Source organism: Nansenia antarctica, assembly GCF_963989245.1.
Source record: "Nansenia antarctica genome assembly, chromosome: 8".
Classification (NCBI taxonomy): domain Eukaryota; kingdom Metazoa; phylum Chordata; class Actinopteri; order Argentiniformes; family Microstomatidae; genus Nansenia; species Nansenia antarctica.
The window spans coordinates 13,116,539-13,134,001 of record NC_137678.1 but is presented as its reverse complement, the minus strand read 5'-3'; the positions used below and the strand labels follow the sequence as shown (position 1 = coordinate 13,134,001).

The following is a 17,463-nucleotide window of genomic DNA, read 5'->3' as shown; positions in this document are numbered from 1 at the left end:
ACATCCTTCATCTGGTCTGCCCGGTGATACACGGACACGTAACAACGGGGGGGAGACCGCACCCAGCCCGCTCCAAAAGGATCGCATCAAATGTCACCGAAGGTGTCGATTACAGACACCAACCTGTCCGGGCAGGGTCAGATGGAGCCCGGCGTGATTTTATCCTTGAATAGCGGAAAACGTAGAAGTGAGGAAAAGGAGAGGGATCCTGTCACACAAGGCACGGCACAAGGAGATATTTTTCTTTGCCATTTTTCAACTGATAAAGATGCAACGGTTTTCTTTGTGGAAATGACTTTGTGTTTGTGTGTGAACGGGAAGACGTTGTGGTTAGAATGCAAATGTCTGGAGTGAGAGCGAGGCCCATAGAAAACCTCTGGTGTCTCGGTGACTCAGGAATTAGCAAGCCAAATGTAGGATAAACAGAAGGGAGAATTTCGGGGGCACAAGAGGAAGGGGGGGGGGGGTGGATCTGCATTGCAGTCGAGTGGAACTGCAGTGAATCTGGTCCCAGGTCAGGCAGGTAGGAAGGCTGGCCACAGCTCTATTAGCCCCCCCGTTTCTGACTCTCCCTGACCGCAGGTCTGGGATCAGTTCCCCTGGAACTGCACTGACCGTTACCCTTGGCAACTGTTTACCTGCCGTCGAGGAGTTCAGAGTCGGGTCGTTGAGTTAATGAATTTATCAAACAATTCAGAAACACTTTATACAGCTAAAACGTTGCAGCACTGGCAGTGCATATAAGTTGTCTCTTGTTAAGTTTTTTGATCTTCCGTAATTGGATGAATAAGAAATAGAGTCATTGTCAAAGCAAGTAGCTACAGTGCAGTAGGTCTCCACTGTGTACAAATAAACAAATTGTTGTGGATTTTTATCTTGTCTTTCCCGGAGATTCTCTCTGATAGGTATTGTTGAATAAAGTCACACACACACACACACACACACACACACGCACACACACGCACACACACACACACACACACACACACACATACACACACACACACACACACACACACACACACATACTTACACGCACACACTCACACACACACACACTCACACACTCACACACACACACTCACACACTCACACACACACACACACACTGACACGCCAATTATCTCCCTGTATAACTTCTAATTATTGTCGTAGATTTGGCTCCCTGCCCCCCCGACTGTCACAAAACCTCAGTATCTCTTCATGACACACTTCTAAAATTAATATGTAACAAATGAATAATTTGGTAAATAACTCACGGATTTGGAGATATCATCTTCATTATTTCCCACTGTTCATTTTAATTTTCCGCTCCTCACGCTGAATTGCTTCTCGAAACACTCCCATGTGGCTCCCACAAATGGTCACTAGACCTTAACATTCATGTATTTTTCTCTCTCTCTATCTCATACATAAATGGACTGACTTACATAGCGCCTTATGCCAAAGCGCTTTACAACGGCCTCTCATTCACACATTCACACACCAACGGCGGCAAGCTACCATGCAAGGCGCCGGCCCGCTCAATTTGGGTGCAATTTGGGGTTCGGTGTCTTACCCAAGGACACCTCGACATGTGGCCAGCCGGGGTTCGAACCTCCGACCTGCCGACCTTGCGATCACCAGCTCTACCTCCTGCGCCACAGCCACCCACCCACCCACATCATACAGTACCTGTCACACTGTCTCCCTTACATAACATGAACGTGTTCATCATGACACTTCCTCCTCAAAGCATATGAGACACGATCTAATGCTTTGGTCCTCATGTCGGCGAACCAATCAAAATGTTCTGACTTTTCTTTTGAAACACAGAACTACGTCTCAACGTCGTTGAGAATAACAGCACAAACTCGCTAGTCAAGTCTAAATACCGCCAACGCAAATGGATTGGGTGAGTAATCCCCACTGCTACCTAGTTAACTATAACACTACTTTACATTGTTAGCAGGCTCACAAAACAAGCTGTGTTAGTTGACTAGCGACGTGTCATTGATTTCCAACAACGCGGAAATGTATTCATCTTTTTCGAAAGAAAAGTCCGATCATTACATCAGATCCCGACATGAGGACCGAATGAGTCACATATCTTTATTAATTTATATTTTTAAATTTGCCATTTAGCAGATGCTTTTAATCCAAAGCGACTTACAATTACGAATTACAGGGACATTCCCCCTGGAGTAACCGAGGGCTTACTCAAGGGCACACTAGTAGTGGTGTGGTTTCAGGCGGGATTTGAACTCACAACCTTCCGATCGCAAGTCCAACTCACTATCCACTAGACCACCACTACCCCACGTATCTGGTCCAGAGGTGTGAAGCTGTTCTCTGCCTCCAGCACTTTGCTGTTGATGTGAGCTTCAGAGGAAGAGCTATTGATGTGGGAACAGCAGGAGGCCAAGGCCGGCCACAGTGCCGCTTTCCTACCCCACTGACGCCCGCCTTTGACCTCTGGTCCCATCGCTGTTCCTGATTCGTTTACACACCTTGGCCTCTCCACATCCTCGACTCTGATTGGTTGGATTCTCCCTCCTGTGACACCCGCTCCCTCGACAGAGATGACCAGACCAGGATGCGCTGCTGACCCATGGAACGATCGTGTCAGTGTCGTGTTTAAGACATGCTACAGTCCAACAGGACATTATCGAAAGAAGAGATTTGGTGAGGCTGCGTTCTCATTTTATCCACCCAAATTGTGGAATGCACTGCCAGTTTACATTAGAGATGCAACCTCAGAGATGCAACCTTCAGTCAAGACTAAAAACCCATCTTTTTAATATTGCCTTTAAATGACTGAATAATTAAATTATGATTATATAATGATTGGAGCACTTTGAGCTGCAACGTTTGCAGGAACAGTGCTTTACAGATAAAAAGTTGTTATTATTATTATTAGTAGTAGTAGTAGTAGTAGTAGTAGTAGTAGTAGTAGTAGTAGTAGTAGTAGTAGTAGTAGTAGTAGTAGTAGTAGTAGTAGTAGTAGTAGTAGTAGTAGTAGTAGTAGTAGTAGTAGTAGTAGTAGTAGTAGTAGTAGTAGTAGTAGTAGTAGTAGTAGTAGTAGTAGTAGTAGTAGTAGTAGTAGTAGTAGTAGTAGTAGTAGTAGTAGTAGTAGTAGTAGTAGTAGTAGTAGTAGTAGTAGTAGTAGTAGTAGTAGTAGTAGTAGTAGTAGTAGTAGTAGTAGTAGTAGTAGTAGTAGTAGTAGTAGTAGTAGTAGTAGTAGTAGTAGTAGTAGTAGTAGTAGTAGTAGTAGTAGTAGTAGTAGTAGTAGTAGTAGTAGTAGTAGTAGTAGTAGTAGTAGTAGTAGTAGTAGTAGTAGTAGTAGTAGTAGTAGTAGTAGTAGTAGTAGTAGTAGTAGTAGTAGTAGTAGTAGTAGTAGTAGTAGTAGTAGTAGTAGTAGTAGTAGTAGTAGTAGTAGTAGTAGTAGTAGTAGTAGTAGTAGTAGTAGTAGTAGTAGTAGTAGTAGTAGTAGTAGTAGTAGTAGTAGTAGTAGTAGAAGCTGTGTTGTCATTCTGAGAGGCGTCCTTCTCTCTCTATTCCTCTGTATGATCGATGCTCTCAACATCGGTAGGGTAAGAGGGACGGGGTAGGGTATCATCGAAGCAGATTGATCTTCAACCGGAGGGCTCCTTGCCTGTGGTCAAGTGTGATGTACTGTATTAAATGCCTTGTTGTGCAATTCAGTTGTAATTGAACGGTGTGTGTAGTGCTGTAGTGCAGCATGACAGCATCTGGTGGAACCCATAGAGGGGATGGATGAGGCTCTGTGGGACCCATCCAAAGATGATGATGATGATAATAATAATAATAATAATAATAATAATAATAATAATAATAATAATAATAATAATAATAAGATTTTTATTTAAAAGCGCCTCTCTCCAACTCAAGGATGCTGTATTTTAGTCTGTGACCTTGTGAATTTGTAGAAACACGGTATGATGTAGTGGGGGAAATGGAACTGTGTGTATTGTATAGTAGTTTACCTCCCAGGACCGCTGTGTTGTGGGGCTGTGATGACTGTGTGTGTGTGTGTGTGTGTGTGTGTGTGTGTGTGTGTGTGTGTGTGTGTGTGTGTGATGACTCTGTGTGTGGTCACAGTTGGTCGGCTCTGGATGGGGGTTTTGTTGACAGCCTTTCCTGTTGATTGGCAGCTCAGCAATAGAGCAGTGGCTGCCAGGAGCTGTAGTGTGTGTGTGTGTGTGTGTGCGTGCGTGTGCGTGTGTGTGTGCATTCGTGCGTGTGCATTCGTGCGTGTGTGTGCGTGCGTGTGCATTCATCCGTGTGTGTGTGTGTGTGTGCGTGCATGTGCGCGTGTGCGTGTGTGTGTGTGCGTGTGTGTGTGTGAGAGACAGAGATAGAGAGAGATATACAGGGCTGTTTCCAGAGCAGACGGAGTGTGATTGACTGCCCTCTCAGTAGTAAGTGGAACCGCTACCAGAGCTCCCACCCAGACGACGGAACAGGCCCGAAGAACATGCCGGAAAGCATGCCAGGCCAGACCTCCCGCGTCCCCCAGTCACACACTGGGGAGACAGACAAGATGAATAATGCTAGAACATGGTCAACCTCCTTTCTTCCCTCCTTTCTTCCCTCCTTTCTTCCCTTCCCTTTCGGGTGTGGCGCAGGAGGTAGAGCCGCCGTCTAATGAATGAATGAATGAATGGTCTTTATTGTCATTGCTATAGTACAGGTACCAAACAACGAAATTTGGGAGGGGTGGCTCCCCTGGTGCTAGGAAAGAAAAAAAAACTAAAAAAACAAGAAGGGAAAGGAGCTGGTTTACATAAATAAAGGCTATGTACACTATCCACTATACTATACTGTACAGATAAGACGACTAGGGTTGTCATATTGCACATAGTGTTATTGCACATTCATTTAAAGTGTCGCAGTTTGCAGGCTTGAAATGTACACATTTGTGCCTCATCACTACACCTGATTTGTTCAATCCAGCAGCTGCCATCAATCCGTCCAGACTGTCCAGGGCCCAGAACCTAGTTCTTTGCTGTGTTCAGGGCCTGGATGGCCCTGGGGTAGAAGCTGTGCTTCAGTCTGTTTGTCCTTGCGGCCATGGTCCTGTACCGCCTTTTCGAGGGCAGCCGGGCAAAGTGTTCGTACCCAGGGTGGGTTGGGTCTCTGGAGATCTTGGAGGCCTTCCTGAGGCAGCGTGTGTTGTACCCCCCCCCCCCCCCCCCCCTCCTCCGTGAAGTGTGCACTTGTGGACTTCTCAACATGGATCTAAAACCATAGGGCGGGGGGGTCAGAGTTCATGCTTAGGCCCATTATAGACTTGGCTTTTAGATCCATATGGTGTAGTGTAGTGCCCAAGAGCATGTGAAAATCTGTCTTTCTTCTTCTATCACGACGACTGCCAATGGCCCCTGGCCTGAGCTACATCACTCTTCCTGCTAGAACTGGTGAACTGATGATTCACTTGCTTAGTCAAATGTATCGATTGTAAGTCGCTTTGGAATAAGGCGTCTGCTAAATGCCAAAAATGTGTATGTAAATGCGAAACCGGTGGATAGTTTTTTACTATTCCAATACTAAGCTTGGGGGCTGTCTCACAGATGGTCTGGGGGAGTTTAGACGAGTTGATGGTGATTTTAACGACGAAATAAAGCGTTTATTGCGCCTGTTCTATTTTGGGAAGCATCTAAAGTTTGTCATCTGGATGATTTTACTTTACAATGTGGATAACCTTGGTGAAATACCGTCTTGGCATTGTTATCGTTCTCATTTGATTTTGGCCCAGATCAAAATCATCTAAAGACAGTAGAGCTACTACATACAAAACTGCAGGAGGTATCACTGTCGGAGGCATCTCAGTCTTAACCATTTGGATCTGGCGGTTCCTGCATGCTGAGATAGCTACGGTAATGTGAACAGAAACCCTAACTGAAATCAAATCTCCCACTATGGGTTATTGCACAGTATGGAGTTGAGTCACTGCCATTTTAATGTAAAAATAATATAGTCAAATAATACTATTCTAGTCGTTTTGTAATGTTTTGTTTATCATCAGAGACACATTTGCAGTGCAGAGTGCCCCCAGCGACAATTGGATTAAGTTGAAATGTGTGTGGATTAGCAACACAAAAAACTACTATGGGGGATGGGGGAATTTGCTTACGGTTTTCCAGTAAGAACAAAGCCCTCTCATTGGTTATGTGTGCTGACAGTACTGCTGAGTGAGACGTTTTGTCTAATTGGAGATAATCTTCCCAGATTGTAGTCTTCACCAGTCGGAAGGCTTTGCTGCTAACAGGATGTCTAGCGTTAAGCATCAGGGCATCATTAAACCAACCCCCTCCGCAGCGCAATTACCGAGGCACAATTAAGTGCTAACTTTTCTAAAAACAAGGTGCTTGATCTTAAAACAGACACATATTAGTACTACAAAATGGCTGACACCCGACATTATTTGGACGGTAAGCAATTTCTAAACCAGGCTTCCACTTCTCACGTGGCGAGGAAGGCGAGTTAGGAGTCGCTAACTGGAAACGAGGATGTTATAGGACGTAACATTCAAATGCCTTGAGGACGAAAAAAAAATCGAACAAAGTCTCAAGTTACAGTCTCCCTGGTGGTGATGGTGGGACTTGAACTCATGACCTTCTAATCACCAGTCCAACTCACTATCTACTAGACCACCACTAGCCCACTACCCCATTACCACTTTCGGGGGAGAAGGGCACAGAAGCAGCCATGAAGACCTCTCTGCTCTCCGAGCTCGGTCACGTCTGTCAGAGAGAGTAGGAACAGAGTGAAAGATGCCCCGCTCCCGACGGCGACAGTAATGGCTTTTAGAAGTGTGATTTATGACGCTGCCTTTATCAGCCTGAGACTAACTTCATCAGGAAAGATATCAGGGCCCCCCCCGTAGGTAGGGAACCTCTTCTCATCTGCAAAATTAATAAACTCCCTAAAAAAAATCCCTATTATGTGTTTGCGGTCGGTGGACGCTCGGCCCGGAGTCGATCTCTCGAGTCGGAGTTCAACGAAGGTGCGGCGGTTGCTCTCCCTCAGCGGCTGACTGTGGGGCGATTGGCTCTCAAAGCAACAAAGAACGGGCAGGGGAAAGAAAGAGAGAGAGAAAACGGGAAAAAAAGCACACCGCAGCAGTGAAGATAAATGTTTCAGTAGGCAGATTTCTTCCCCCACCCCGTTCCTCCAGCTCAAGAGTTTGGTCTTGATTAATTGCCCCATCCAAACCAAGCAAAGGTCTGTGTCCCTGGTGATGGTGAGCCGTAGTTCATCTTCGAGACTGTTTTGTAAATATAGGGCAGGATTTGCATGAATCGGAGACATCTGCTCAGTGCTGTTACCGACTCAAACGGTACGCTGACGTAGTGCGTAGCGGTTCCTCAGCCTGAAGACGAGATACGGAATTGCCTGTCACAACCCAGAGACGTGTGTTTGCACAGGCGAATGAAGAGAACAAACACTGTAACGGAGGCATGAGGCGGTGGAGGGTTTTTTACCAGGCGACACAGTGACGCAGATGGGATATCGACTTGAGGTTTGCGGTGTATGTAGATAGGCATGCCCGGAGGCGAGGGTAGGGGGGGGGCAGAAAAAAAAATCCTTAAAAGTGAACAGGGAAGGGAATTCGGTCTCCAAGGTGATGGGATGTCACTCCCCAACTCCCCATATGTCCAAATTAATGAGTCGTCCTCTTTTCGAGAAGTCACAGGGGGGAAAAGGTGTTCGAAGGCCAGATTAATTGGCTTCACGTTGTATCGCCGATTCACATGGAATGCATAGTTAATGATTACCCCTGGCAGTGGGTGTCCTGTGCTGGGCTGTGTCGTTAATGAGGTTAGCAGTACCTATACCTTGGGTGCTCTCGTAGTCTTCAAACTCCCACAGAGCCTCTCCCTGTCATTAATATCCAAAAGCCTTCTCTACCTCCACCTGAATGTTAAAAGTTCTCGGCTTTGGAAATGTAATGAAAATAGAAGGGAACCCTACCCCCCCGATCGATATGTTCCTGTTTTTCTGGACCATGCAAGAGACCCATTTACTCCCACAGTACATCTCCGTTCTCTTGTCAGCATAACTGCCGACTGTTTTAATCTGTGGCCACACTTGATTATCATGTAGAGAGAGAAACACTCCTCTCTGCCTGCTTGTAGAGATACTGGGGAGCCTCTTCATCTAGCCCTTTCTCTCTCTCTCTCTCTCTCTCTCTCTCTCTCTCTCTCTCTCTCTCTCTCTCTCTCTCTCTCTCTCTCTGTCTCTGGCGGCCTGACCGAACATATTCTCCCTTCAGAGCTGAGAAGACCGTCTAGACTGTTGGCTTATCACCACCTCTATGCCTCCAGAGCTACCTGACCTCTCCAGCTATCTGGACACAGGTTGATTGGAGAGGGCACAGCCCCTCTCTCATCTCCCCAGTTCTCATAGCTCAAAGCGAAGGACGGTCTAGCGATCAAACCAGAAGTGCCAAGTCCAATCCACTGCTTCAGGACACAGCACCATCGTTGTCTCCACCCACCCCCCCCCCCCCCCCACACCCCTCACTACTGCACTCAGGACTGATTCCTCTCACTAGGGACCTTCGTATTCCTTGTCTTCATACACATTATGCACTCATTACCGGACTCACACACACAGTGTCAGCTGTCACATTGAATTGCCATCGGCGCGGCTAAATTTAGAAGACTCTTTTTAAAGCACTCTGACGGAACGAAAAAAAAAAACTCACAGAGTGCTGAAGTAATGACCTGTGTCACTGTAGACTTCAGGATTCATTTTTGTAGGTAATTGGAGTGTGTGCCGAGACTGATCTATCTTGTTACGGTAAAACATTTTGGGCTTTCGATAGGATAGACCCATTTTAGGAAAGGCAAAGTTCATTCATCACTCTTTTTATTAAGGTTATTTTTTTCAGAGTGGGGCAATCCCACTCGTATTTTCCTTTTTATTGGATAGAGAGAGTGAAGATAGACAGGAAAGTAAGGGGAAGAGGGAATGTCAGAAGAGCATGGGCCGGATTCAAACCCATGCCGACATAGTCGTTAATAGTCGAACATGGGTTCGAATCCGGCCCATGCCCTTCTGATATGCCCTCTTCCCCTTACTTTCCTGCCTATCTTCACTCTCTCTATCCAATAGAGACTAGAATAGAGATGCACTGTAGACCGTGGTGCTAGACCACTGGACCACCCCAGGCCACATTCATCACTACTTCAATGAAACAGTGGAAATGTTGTTTGGACCGAACACTACACAGGGCAGACCTGGCCTACACGAAACAGAGCCAGAGAAGGGGGCTTGGCAACAAGTGCTAACCGACTCCTAGCCGCGTAGATGATCTGTCAGGATGGAATGTTCCAAATGATTCGCCAGTACGGTCAGTCAGACTCTCGGCAGGGGGCTGTCAGGAGACGGTTCGCCTTCCCGTCGTAGCACACTACATCACACCGTGACAGAAGGCATTTGCTGGCCCACAGCTCTGTCTTACTCCTTCCTGGATGCGCTATAAAGCCGTCATCCCCCCATCCCTCCACCCCCCCCCACCCCTCAACGTTCCTGTGTTTACCTCATTTTTATTCACTGCTTTAGCTCCACACATCATTCCGAAACACAGACCTTCACACCGGAGATGGATTATGTTAATGTTCATTGTTCACACTCGCCCTCCTCTGAAATTTACCGCCGACTGCCGCCGCTCTACCGAAATCCTTTGGTCTCTCTCTCTCTCTCTCACTTTCTCTCTCTCTCTCTCTCTCTCTCTCTCTCTCTCTCTCTCTCTCTCTCTTTCTCCCCCCCGTTATCCTCAGTGGTATATCTATGCAACTATTTATGCTTTTTACCTTATGAAAATGCATTCAAATTCAGCGCAGTGGTGTGTTGGTGCAGTAAAAAACCGACAAAACCTACCGACACCTACATTACCATCGATGGTTTTCTGTTTTCTGAGAGCTCTGAATGGAATATCTCACACCGACGGCGAGCAGCATCATTCATTGTAGTGAGAGTTTTTGCCTCAGCTCTGAGGGAATTGTTCCGGAAAATCAAAGTCATATTTACTTTTTTGAAGTGTTCCACCAAGCAATATTCACGCTCCGTTGGGATTTCACCGACTGTAGTTTTTCGGCTTCCGTCTGGGAAGTAATTTCTGCTCTCCAATGACCTGCTCTTTGATATTCCGTTTTTTGAAATTCATGAAAAAAATAAAGCGTGAGAGGTCAACCAATCTCCAACCACCAACCAATCTCTGAGATAAATCGACAGGTCTGTTGGAACGCTGTGTTGGGTTTCCATATGATAGTACGTGGTGTCCAAACCTTCAATGTTACAAATGTATTTCCTTTGTGTCAAGATTAGGCTAGTATTTTCTTTTAAAGAAATTGAACCGGGATTCAGTCATTCGGTGGGTTTATCGTTAACTCAGTCACTTCAGTGTGCGCTGTGTCACAGAAAGGCGTCCACTCAGCTTAACCACCTTGGCACTGTACCGTAGGAGAGATGACAGAGCCAAGGGGGCTGGAGTGCTTTAATAATTCTGTCTGAGCTCCAACAACCTGAGCCAGACCCAGCCACTGACTCTCTCGGTGCAGACGGAGCAGCTTTTGAGAAGACATCCCACACATCCATCTTTAATGATAAATTTACAGTACGGGCGGCGCCCGTTCTCACTTTCTTCCCCCGACAGATTGATGACATCGTTGCTCCTGAGACCTATTCACGGTTGCCTCGGTTTATTTGATTTGTCAAACCACGCGGAGGCCCCACTTTGCCTATCTATTTCATAACTGGCCTTTTAAAAAGGTGAAAGTATAATTTGTGCTTCATCATGCACATAAATAAGGCATAATCATTATTACGGGCTGGCCAGCCTGCTCTGGTATTCATCTCCCTCTAAGCCCAGAGATGCTCTCGCACTCTCTCAGGCTAATGCGTATCCATTTTTTGTCTCGTTCGCAATTTTAATTTCCGTGCGGGGGGAAAGCGCCTGTCGAGGGATATTTCCAAGGGAGGAAGTGGCGGAGACTCAACATGTGTAGTGATGAGGTCAATCGGCGGGGCTGTCGGCTGTCTTAACCGCCTGTCAGAGGATTTACCGGTGCCTGTGTGTCACCTCCTCCTCCTCCTCCTCTCCTCAAGGGTGTTATCCAGTGATATCCAGGTGGAACGCCGGGCGCCCATCATAACGTACGTGGACGAGGACAGTCGCTCTGTCACACATCAGGCCGTTGAGTTTCATTGACATTGCGAGCGAGGGGGTGTGTTTTGTGTTTTTCCTCTCGCCTACGGGGGAACCGGTTTGTTTCCGTTATTTAATGGACATTCTCAGTCAGAACACGGCACAACTTTGAAAGTGTCAAACATGATCGTCTACCACAGGAATCAAACCCTGCGGCATAAAGGGCACCGATAGCTCTGTATTCCAAACAGACTGAGATATGGCTTGATAACTCAGTGCCTTGCTGTCAGCGTAGAGCACCAAAGTGTGGAGGCAGGACTGGCTCTTGTCAGGGGGAAGGGAGTGGAGCGGGTCCCTCCCTGTCACCTGTATCTCTTTCATCCCAGGGATACTTGTCACCATGCCAGCCCAGAGGGTTCCATGAATCCTCATTACCCACCAAGCCCTGGAGACAGACAGACAGGCAGACAGGCAGGCAGACAGGCAAACAGGCAGACAGGCAGACAGGCAGACAGGCAGACAGGCAGACAGGCAGACAGGCAGACAGGCAGACAGGCAGACAGGCAAATCACTCATCACTTTTAGTTACAGGCAGACAGGCATACAGGCATACAGGCAGACAGGCAGACAGGCAGGCAGGCAGGCAGAGACGTTCCCTGCCAAATGCACCCTCACCACGCTGCCGCTCTCTGGTCCAGCTGTGAGTGTGTGTGAGTGTGGACATGGACCAACGCACCTTGTCAGAGCGGTTCCCCATCTCCCAGACAAGACAGGTCGCGAAGGTCACCTCCCCAGAGTGTACATTCTGGAGCTGAACCAGAGCTGAGATGGATTTGGCCTGCCTGCCATTTCTATCCAACCATAGTTTCAAGTTTCAAGTTGTATTGTTACATCACGTCACACAAGTGTAAGAGAGGCTGTGTAGGAGCCGATGGAGCCCAGTTTTGGCTCCCTATTTTCTCCGTATTTGTTAGTGTTTATATATATTTTTGTAAAGCTACCCCTACCTACATGCTGTTATTCCTGTCCAACCTGAACCAGCACACCCGATCACTCCAAACGTTAATGTGTATCGTCTATGTTCATGTGTGAAATCAATAACAAGAATTAAGAAAGAAAGAAAGACACAAGTGTCAGAGAGTAAAATACTTAGGCTTCGGCTCTCCTGACATTGCAGCACAAGACAATAAGGCCACAGTTGCTCAAACAGTGCTGGAAAGGACCGAAAATAGTCCCGCAAAACGTCTCTCTCGCCTCTGACCGTTTGCAGTTCAGCCAACCTGCCCGCCTGGAGCCTGCGAGGGAGCATTAGAGATCAACGGGCTCCACCTCCCCAGAAACTCTCCCTATGGCCTCCTCCTGCCAATAGACCACGGCCCTCGTAATAATCACTCATCACTTTTAGTGTCAACACACCGCGAATGTACTATTGAGCTCTTGGATATTAAATTCCTTTTTCTATTAACTTCCAGTCGAGCTATGAGGGGGGGACGATTCACACTTGATGTCTATAGCAATGGGCCATAAACGTGAATGGAGTGTGTTAGATATCACATTAGTTTTAGTATGGCATTAGAGGAGGGACAGGATTAGAAAGAGATTCAATGGGATTCACGGGGCGCTTTCCCCCCCCCTCCCCCCCCCCCCTCTCAAAGTCTCACACAACTATTTAGTCAAATTAAAGAGTCGGAGTTTGTGTGTGTGTGTGTGTGTGTGTGTGTGTGTGTGTGTAGGTGTGTGTGTGTGTGTGTGTGTGTGTGTGTGTGTGTGTAGGTGAGTGTGTGTGTAGGTATGTGTGTAGGTGTGCTGTGTGTGTGTGGGGGGGCATCAGTCCCTGCAGTTGTGTTCGGCTGAAGTTTGAATGGGAGGGAAAGTAAGAGGCTTTGAAATTGTAGCTTGCATCGTTTTGTCGGAGAGAGGTCACGGCCTGGTGACCGTGAAAACCAACCTCCGCCCTCTCTCGCTCTCCGCAGACACGCCCCCTCTCTCCCTACCTCCTTATCCTGAACTACTCTCCGCTCATCACCTCATTGGCTCTGCTCTCTCGTTGACCCCTGACAGCTCCATTCCGTATGCTAATGAGATGCCTCCAGTGTCACATTAGCCCATGAAAATCACAGGAACTAATCGAAGAAAGAGCTCATAATATCACAGCCGGGGGGTCGAAGGTCGAGCAATCACTGAAAACCATTCAGAGCACCCGGCATCAAAACCACAATTGGTGTTCCTCAGATCCCTCTCACCTCTAACCCTGACCCTGATCTGTCATGGCCTCGTTGAACCCAGTCAAACATCTCGTAACCTTTCATTTACATTACATTTTAATTTTTGGGCATTTAGCAGACGACTTTATCCAAAAACGACTTATAACAATTCCATTTGTCTAAGTAAGTGAATCATCTATCCATCAGTCATCATAAAAAATAGTAATCTCTCCCAAAACCAGGGGCCATTAGCATTTACAACGTTTGAAAAAGGAAGAATTATTATTATTATTTTATGACTTCGAGTAGAGAAACTGTACCCTCACACTCACAGGGCTGAGACAAAAACCTGTAATGGATTCCAATAAGCATTCACGAACCATTGGTGAAAAAGAAAAGAAAAGAAAAGAAAATCCCTCAACCTCTTTCTAAACGACACCCCTCAATCTCCCCAGTTTCTCCTCCATGGGTTGAGGTAACACGATGATCATTGGCATTTTTTTAAGCAGTCCCACTCATATTTTTTCATTTTTATTGACAGATACAGTAGAGATTTTAGACAGGAAGGATGGGTGAGAGAGAGAGGAGGGATGACATGCAGCATATGTCCCCGGCCGGAATCGAACCGGGGACCCTGCGGTTACATGGTCAACGCTTAACCCGCTACGCCACCTAAGCGCCCCGATTATCGGCATTCTGAGTGTTGTCTGTTTGCCAACGTACCCCTCCCCCTGCCAGACTGGACCTTGGCCCCCCCAGCTCCACAGAGAGCACAGCTCTCCTCTGGTGAAGATTAAAAATCGACTGGGGGGGTCAACTGGCTAATTGGACAAATGCAGTTGTAATGGAAAGAGGATTTATTGTTATATCATATAATGAGCCGTCGTTCCGTCTGCTCTACGTTGCGTCGGAAATCGACTAAAATAGCTCCTCTAAAGCGGTAGGTCATCACTTGCCAGATCTGGGGCTGAATGCGAAACGAAGCGATCACAATCTGGGAGTCCTGATTCACGGTGTCCTTTCTTGAAGCACATATCTCTTAAATTTAAAGCGGCAGGTTGCTGCTGGTCCAACTTTTTTGGGCGTTTCTGCACAGTTGGTGAAGGACTCTACTTATTTCCTGGATTTGAGATTCAGTTCCTTGCAGTGGTGGACTGGCTGTTTGAAGGGCAGGGGCGAAAAGAAAAAAAGGGCACCTACTGCACAACATGGGACCCCATCAGTGCACATGGTCAAGTTTAGACCATTGGAAGGGCAGCCAATAGGGCACATCCTCTAATTTTGCCACTCAAAAGGGCACTTTAGTGCAACGTTTTTCAACTGTGGAGGCACATGGTCAAGTTTAGACCATTAGAGGGGCACCAATAGGGCACGCCCTCTCATTTTTGGCACTCAAAAGGGCACTTAAGAGTAGGGCTGGGTATCGCCACTGATTTCCCAAAACGATTCGATTCCGATTCACCAGCTCAGTGAGCTCACGATTCGATTCGATTCACGATTCGATTCGATTCGATTCGATTCCGATTCGATCTAGTTAAAATATACATTTTTTGCTTGAATATGAAAGAGATTCTCAGAATTAATGCTATAAATGGTTCAAGGAACCCTATAACATGTAGCATTGTTAAACATATCAATGAATTGACTCCAAAGCAGTTACATGAATGTACTTTTTATTGGAACACATTTTATTGGAACATATGAACATCATTGACCAACATTTTGCAACTACAAAAAGTGCTTTTTAACGTGCTTTACTGCAGCCGATGTAAATAAAGGGGCTACAAACATAGCCTACCGGTAATAATCAACAAAAAAAGCGTTTCCGAACGTTTTTTGAGGGGTTTATATATTTAAAAAAAAAAAAAAAAAAAAAAAAAAAAAAACATGAAAGATCGATCTCGGGACTTATGAATCGATAAATCGCTCATTTAATGAAGATCGATTCAGAATCGGGAAATCGATTTTTTGAACCCAGCCCTACTTAAGAGAGACATTTTTCAACCGTGGGGGCACCAGGAGGGGCGGTCGCCCCCCCTGAGTCCGCCAGTGGTTCCTCGTATGAATAATTCACGGCAGTGTGTTTAGTTACCTCCAGATTCACCCAGAAGGTCTTCAACCTTAATGCATACAAGTTCAACCTAAAACATTGACTGTAATTCATTGTGAATTCATTGTGTACCCTTATACCCATATATATATTTTTTACCACATTCTGAATTCAAACTCAGGACAGGTCATAATGCAACTGAGAGAGAATAACGCTCTGAATAATATGTAGGTTTTGAGGAAGCACCTGACCCGTGAAGTGTTGTGGGTTTATGAGAAAGTGCTATTCAAATAAATGTCATTTTTATTAGGATTTTCTTTGTTGAAAATATCTGAAATGTCAGTGATAAATTTGCACTCGACTGTGAAGGGCAAGAACAAAAACAGTATGTTTGTTTGTTTTTAGGATCCCCATTAGCTAATGCCATGACATTAGCTAGTCTTCCTGGGGTCCGACACAAAAATCATATTTGGATAATTGTCAACATTATATACATACAGACAATTGTAAACATTGTATACATACAATCATCATAATAACAAAAGAAAGGAATAAAATAAATAAATCCAAAGAATATAAATGAAATAACAGATCAGCAAACCAGATATGTGTGCAGCTTGTGATAGGTCCTTCTCTCTTTGGTCTTTGATCTCTAACCCCCCTCCCTCCCCCTCTCTCTCTCCCTCCCCCTCCCCCTCTCTCTCCCTCCCCCCTCCCCCAGGACAGTACCATGCACCCCCCTGGCCAACAGCTGCTGCCTACATAGAGGTCACTCCGCCTCTGATTCCACCGCCGTCGTCGCCCTAGAGGATGCTGGGAATGTGTCGTGGGCGCAGGAAGTTCCTGGCTGCCTCCCTCGCCCTGCTGTCCATCCCAGCCCTCACCTGGCTCTACCTGTCCGCCGGGAACTTTCAAGGTGAGCCTCCATGTGTCCAAACGTGTGTGTGTGTGTGTGTGTGTGTGTGTGTGTGGTTGTAAGTAAGTAAGTAAGTAAGTAACGTTTATTTATACAGCACAATTTTACAACGACAAACAGCCGCCCAAAGTGCTTAACAGATAAAAAGATAAAACACCGGTAAAAGAGAAGACAAGATCAAATACAGATAAAAAACGGATAAAATAGAAAAAATACACTAAAAACAAGGTGCAATACAAGTGCAGAAATAAAAGTGCAAAAAGTGCAGTGTCGGGAGGCAGGCATCACCTCAGGTCAAGGGTGTTTTAGCTCGTTTTTTTAAAAGCCTCGATGCTCTGGGCGAATCTGATGTGGAGGGGGGTTGTATGTCTACTCCATAGCTTCATTTGGGTCCTCCATCTTTTTTTTTAATGATCTTTGCCCAAAGTTAAAGGGATGGTTCAGCCTATTTTCAAGTTGAGGGGAAATATCGTCTTATCCCAGGTTGTCCTCGTAGACCAGTAGGGAGAGCTTTTTCCGACAGATACCGACGGTAACCTCGACTGATCAGGCTCAGTGTTTAGACGCAGAGAGAACGTCCCTGAGGCTAAGAAGACCATTCGTTTTTTGATAGTTCTTTGAGGCAATGGTTCTTGCTTAAGATTGCATTATGTGTTTTCTAAAAATCAAGTTTATTCTTGGCAAACCTTCACTTTGAGGGGTCAATATTAAATACCCCAGATATCGCTGAATTTTTAAAGCACGTATAAAGTTTTCAGTATACAAAGTTACCCATTTTCTTCCGTTTTTCCTGCGGTAGTGTATTAATGAGTTACTGAGGCCTGGCTAAAGTTGATTACTTCCTCAAGAAGATTTAGTCCAGGGGTTTTCACTGCCATTTTAATGACTTTGTGTCGAGCATTGAAATTCTGAAGCTATGCCATTATTAATTACGAATAAATTGACAATTCTGACTTCGGGGTCACAGTCACTGGAGACTATGCATTTGAATGGTTCCTCTTAAGGCATCACCCACACAGGTCATAAGGCCTTACCCACACAGGTTTGCAAAGTCATTATTTTGACTGGGTTGTAAACGAACTGGAAAGGTACTGTGAAAATATATGTCTAGAGCAAGCTTTTAGATGAAAGTTGA

The 17,463-nt window shown here is 45.9% G+C and overlaps 1 protein-coding gene across 1 annotated transcript in view; it reads left to right on the top strand.

Annotated features, from left to right (window-relative positions):
* Window positions 1-16,203: 16,203 nt before the first annotated feature.
* The window catches only part of large1 (LARGE xylosyl- and glucuronyltransferase 1), a gene marked incomplete at its 3' end in the record, with an annotated part of 91,368 nt that continues 90,108 nt past the window's right edge, over window positions 16,204-17,463 (top strand). Inside the window, exon 1 of the mRNA XM_080538689.1 lies at window positions 16,204-16,328. Within this exon, the coding sequence (XP_080394815.1) occupies window positions 16,223-16,328 (106 nt within the window). The 5' untranslated portion in view covers window positions 16,204-16,222. The remainder of the gene's footprint in view (window positions 16,329-17,463) is intronic.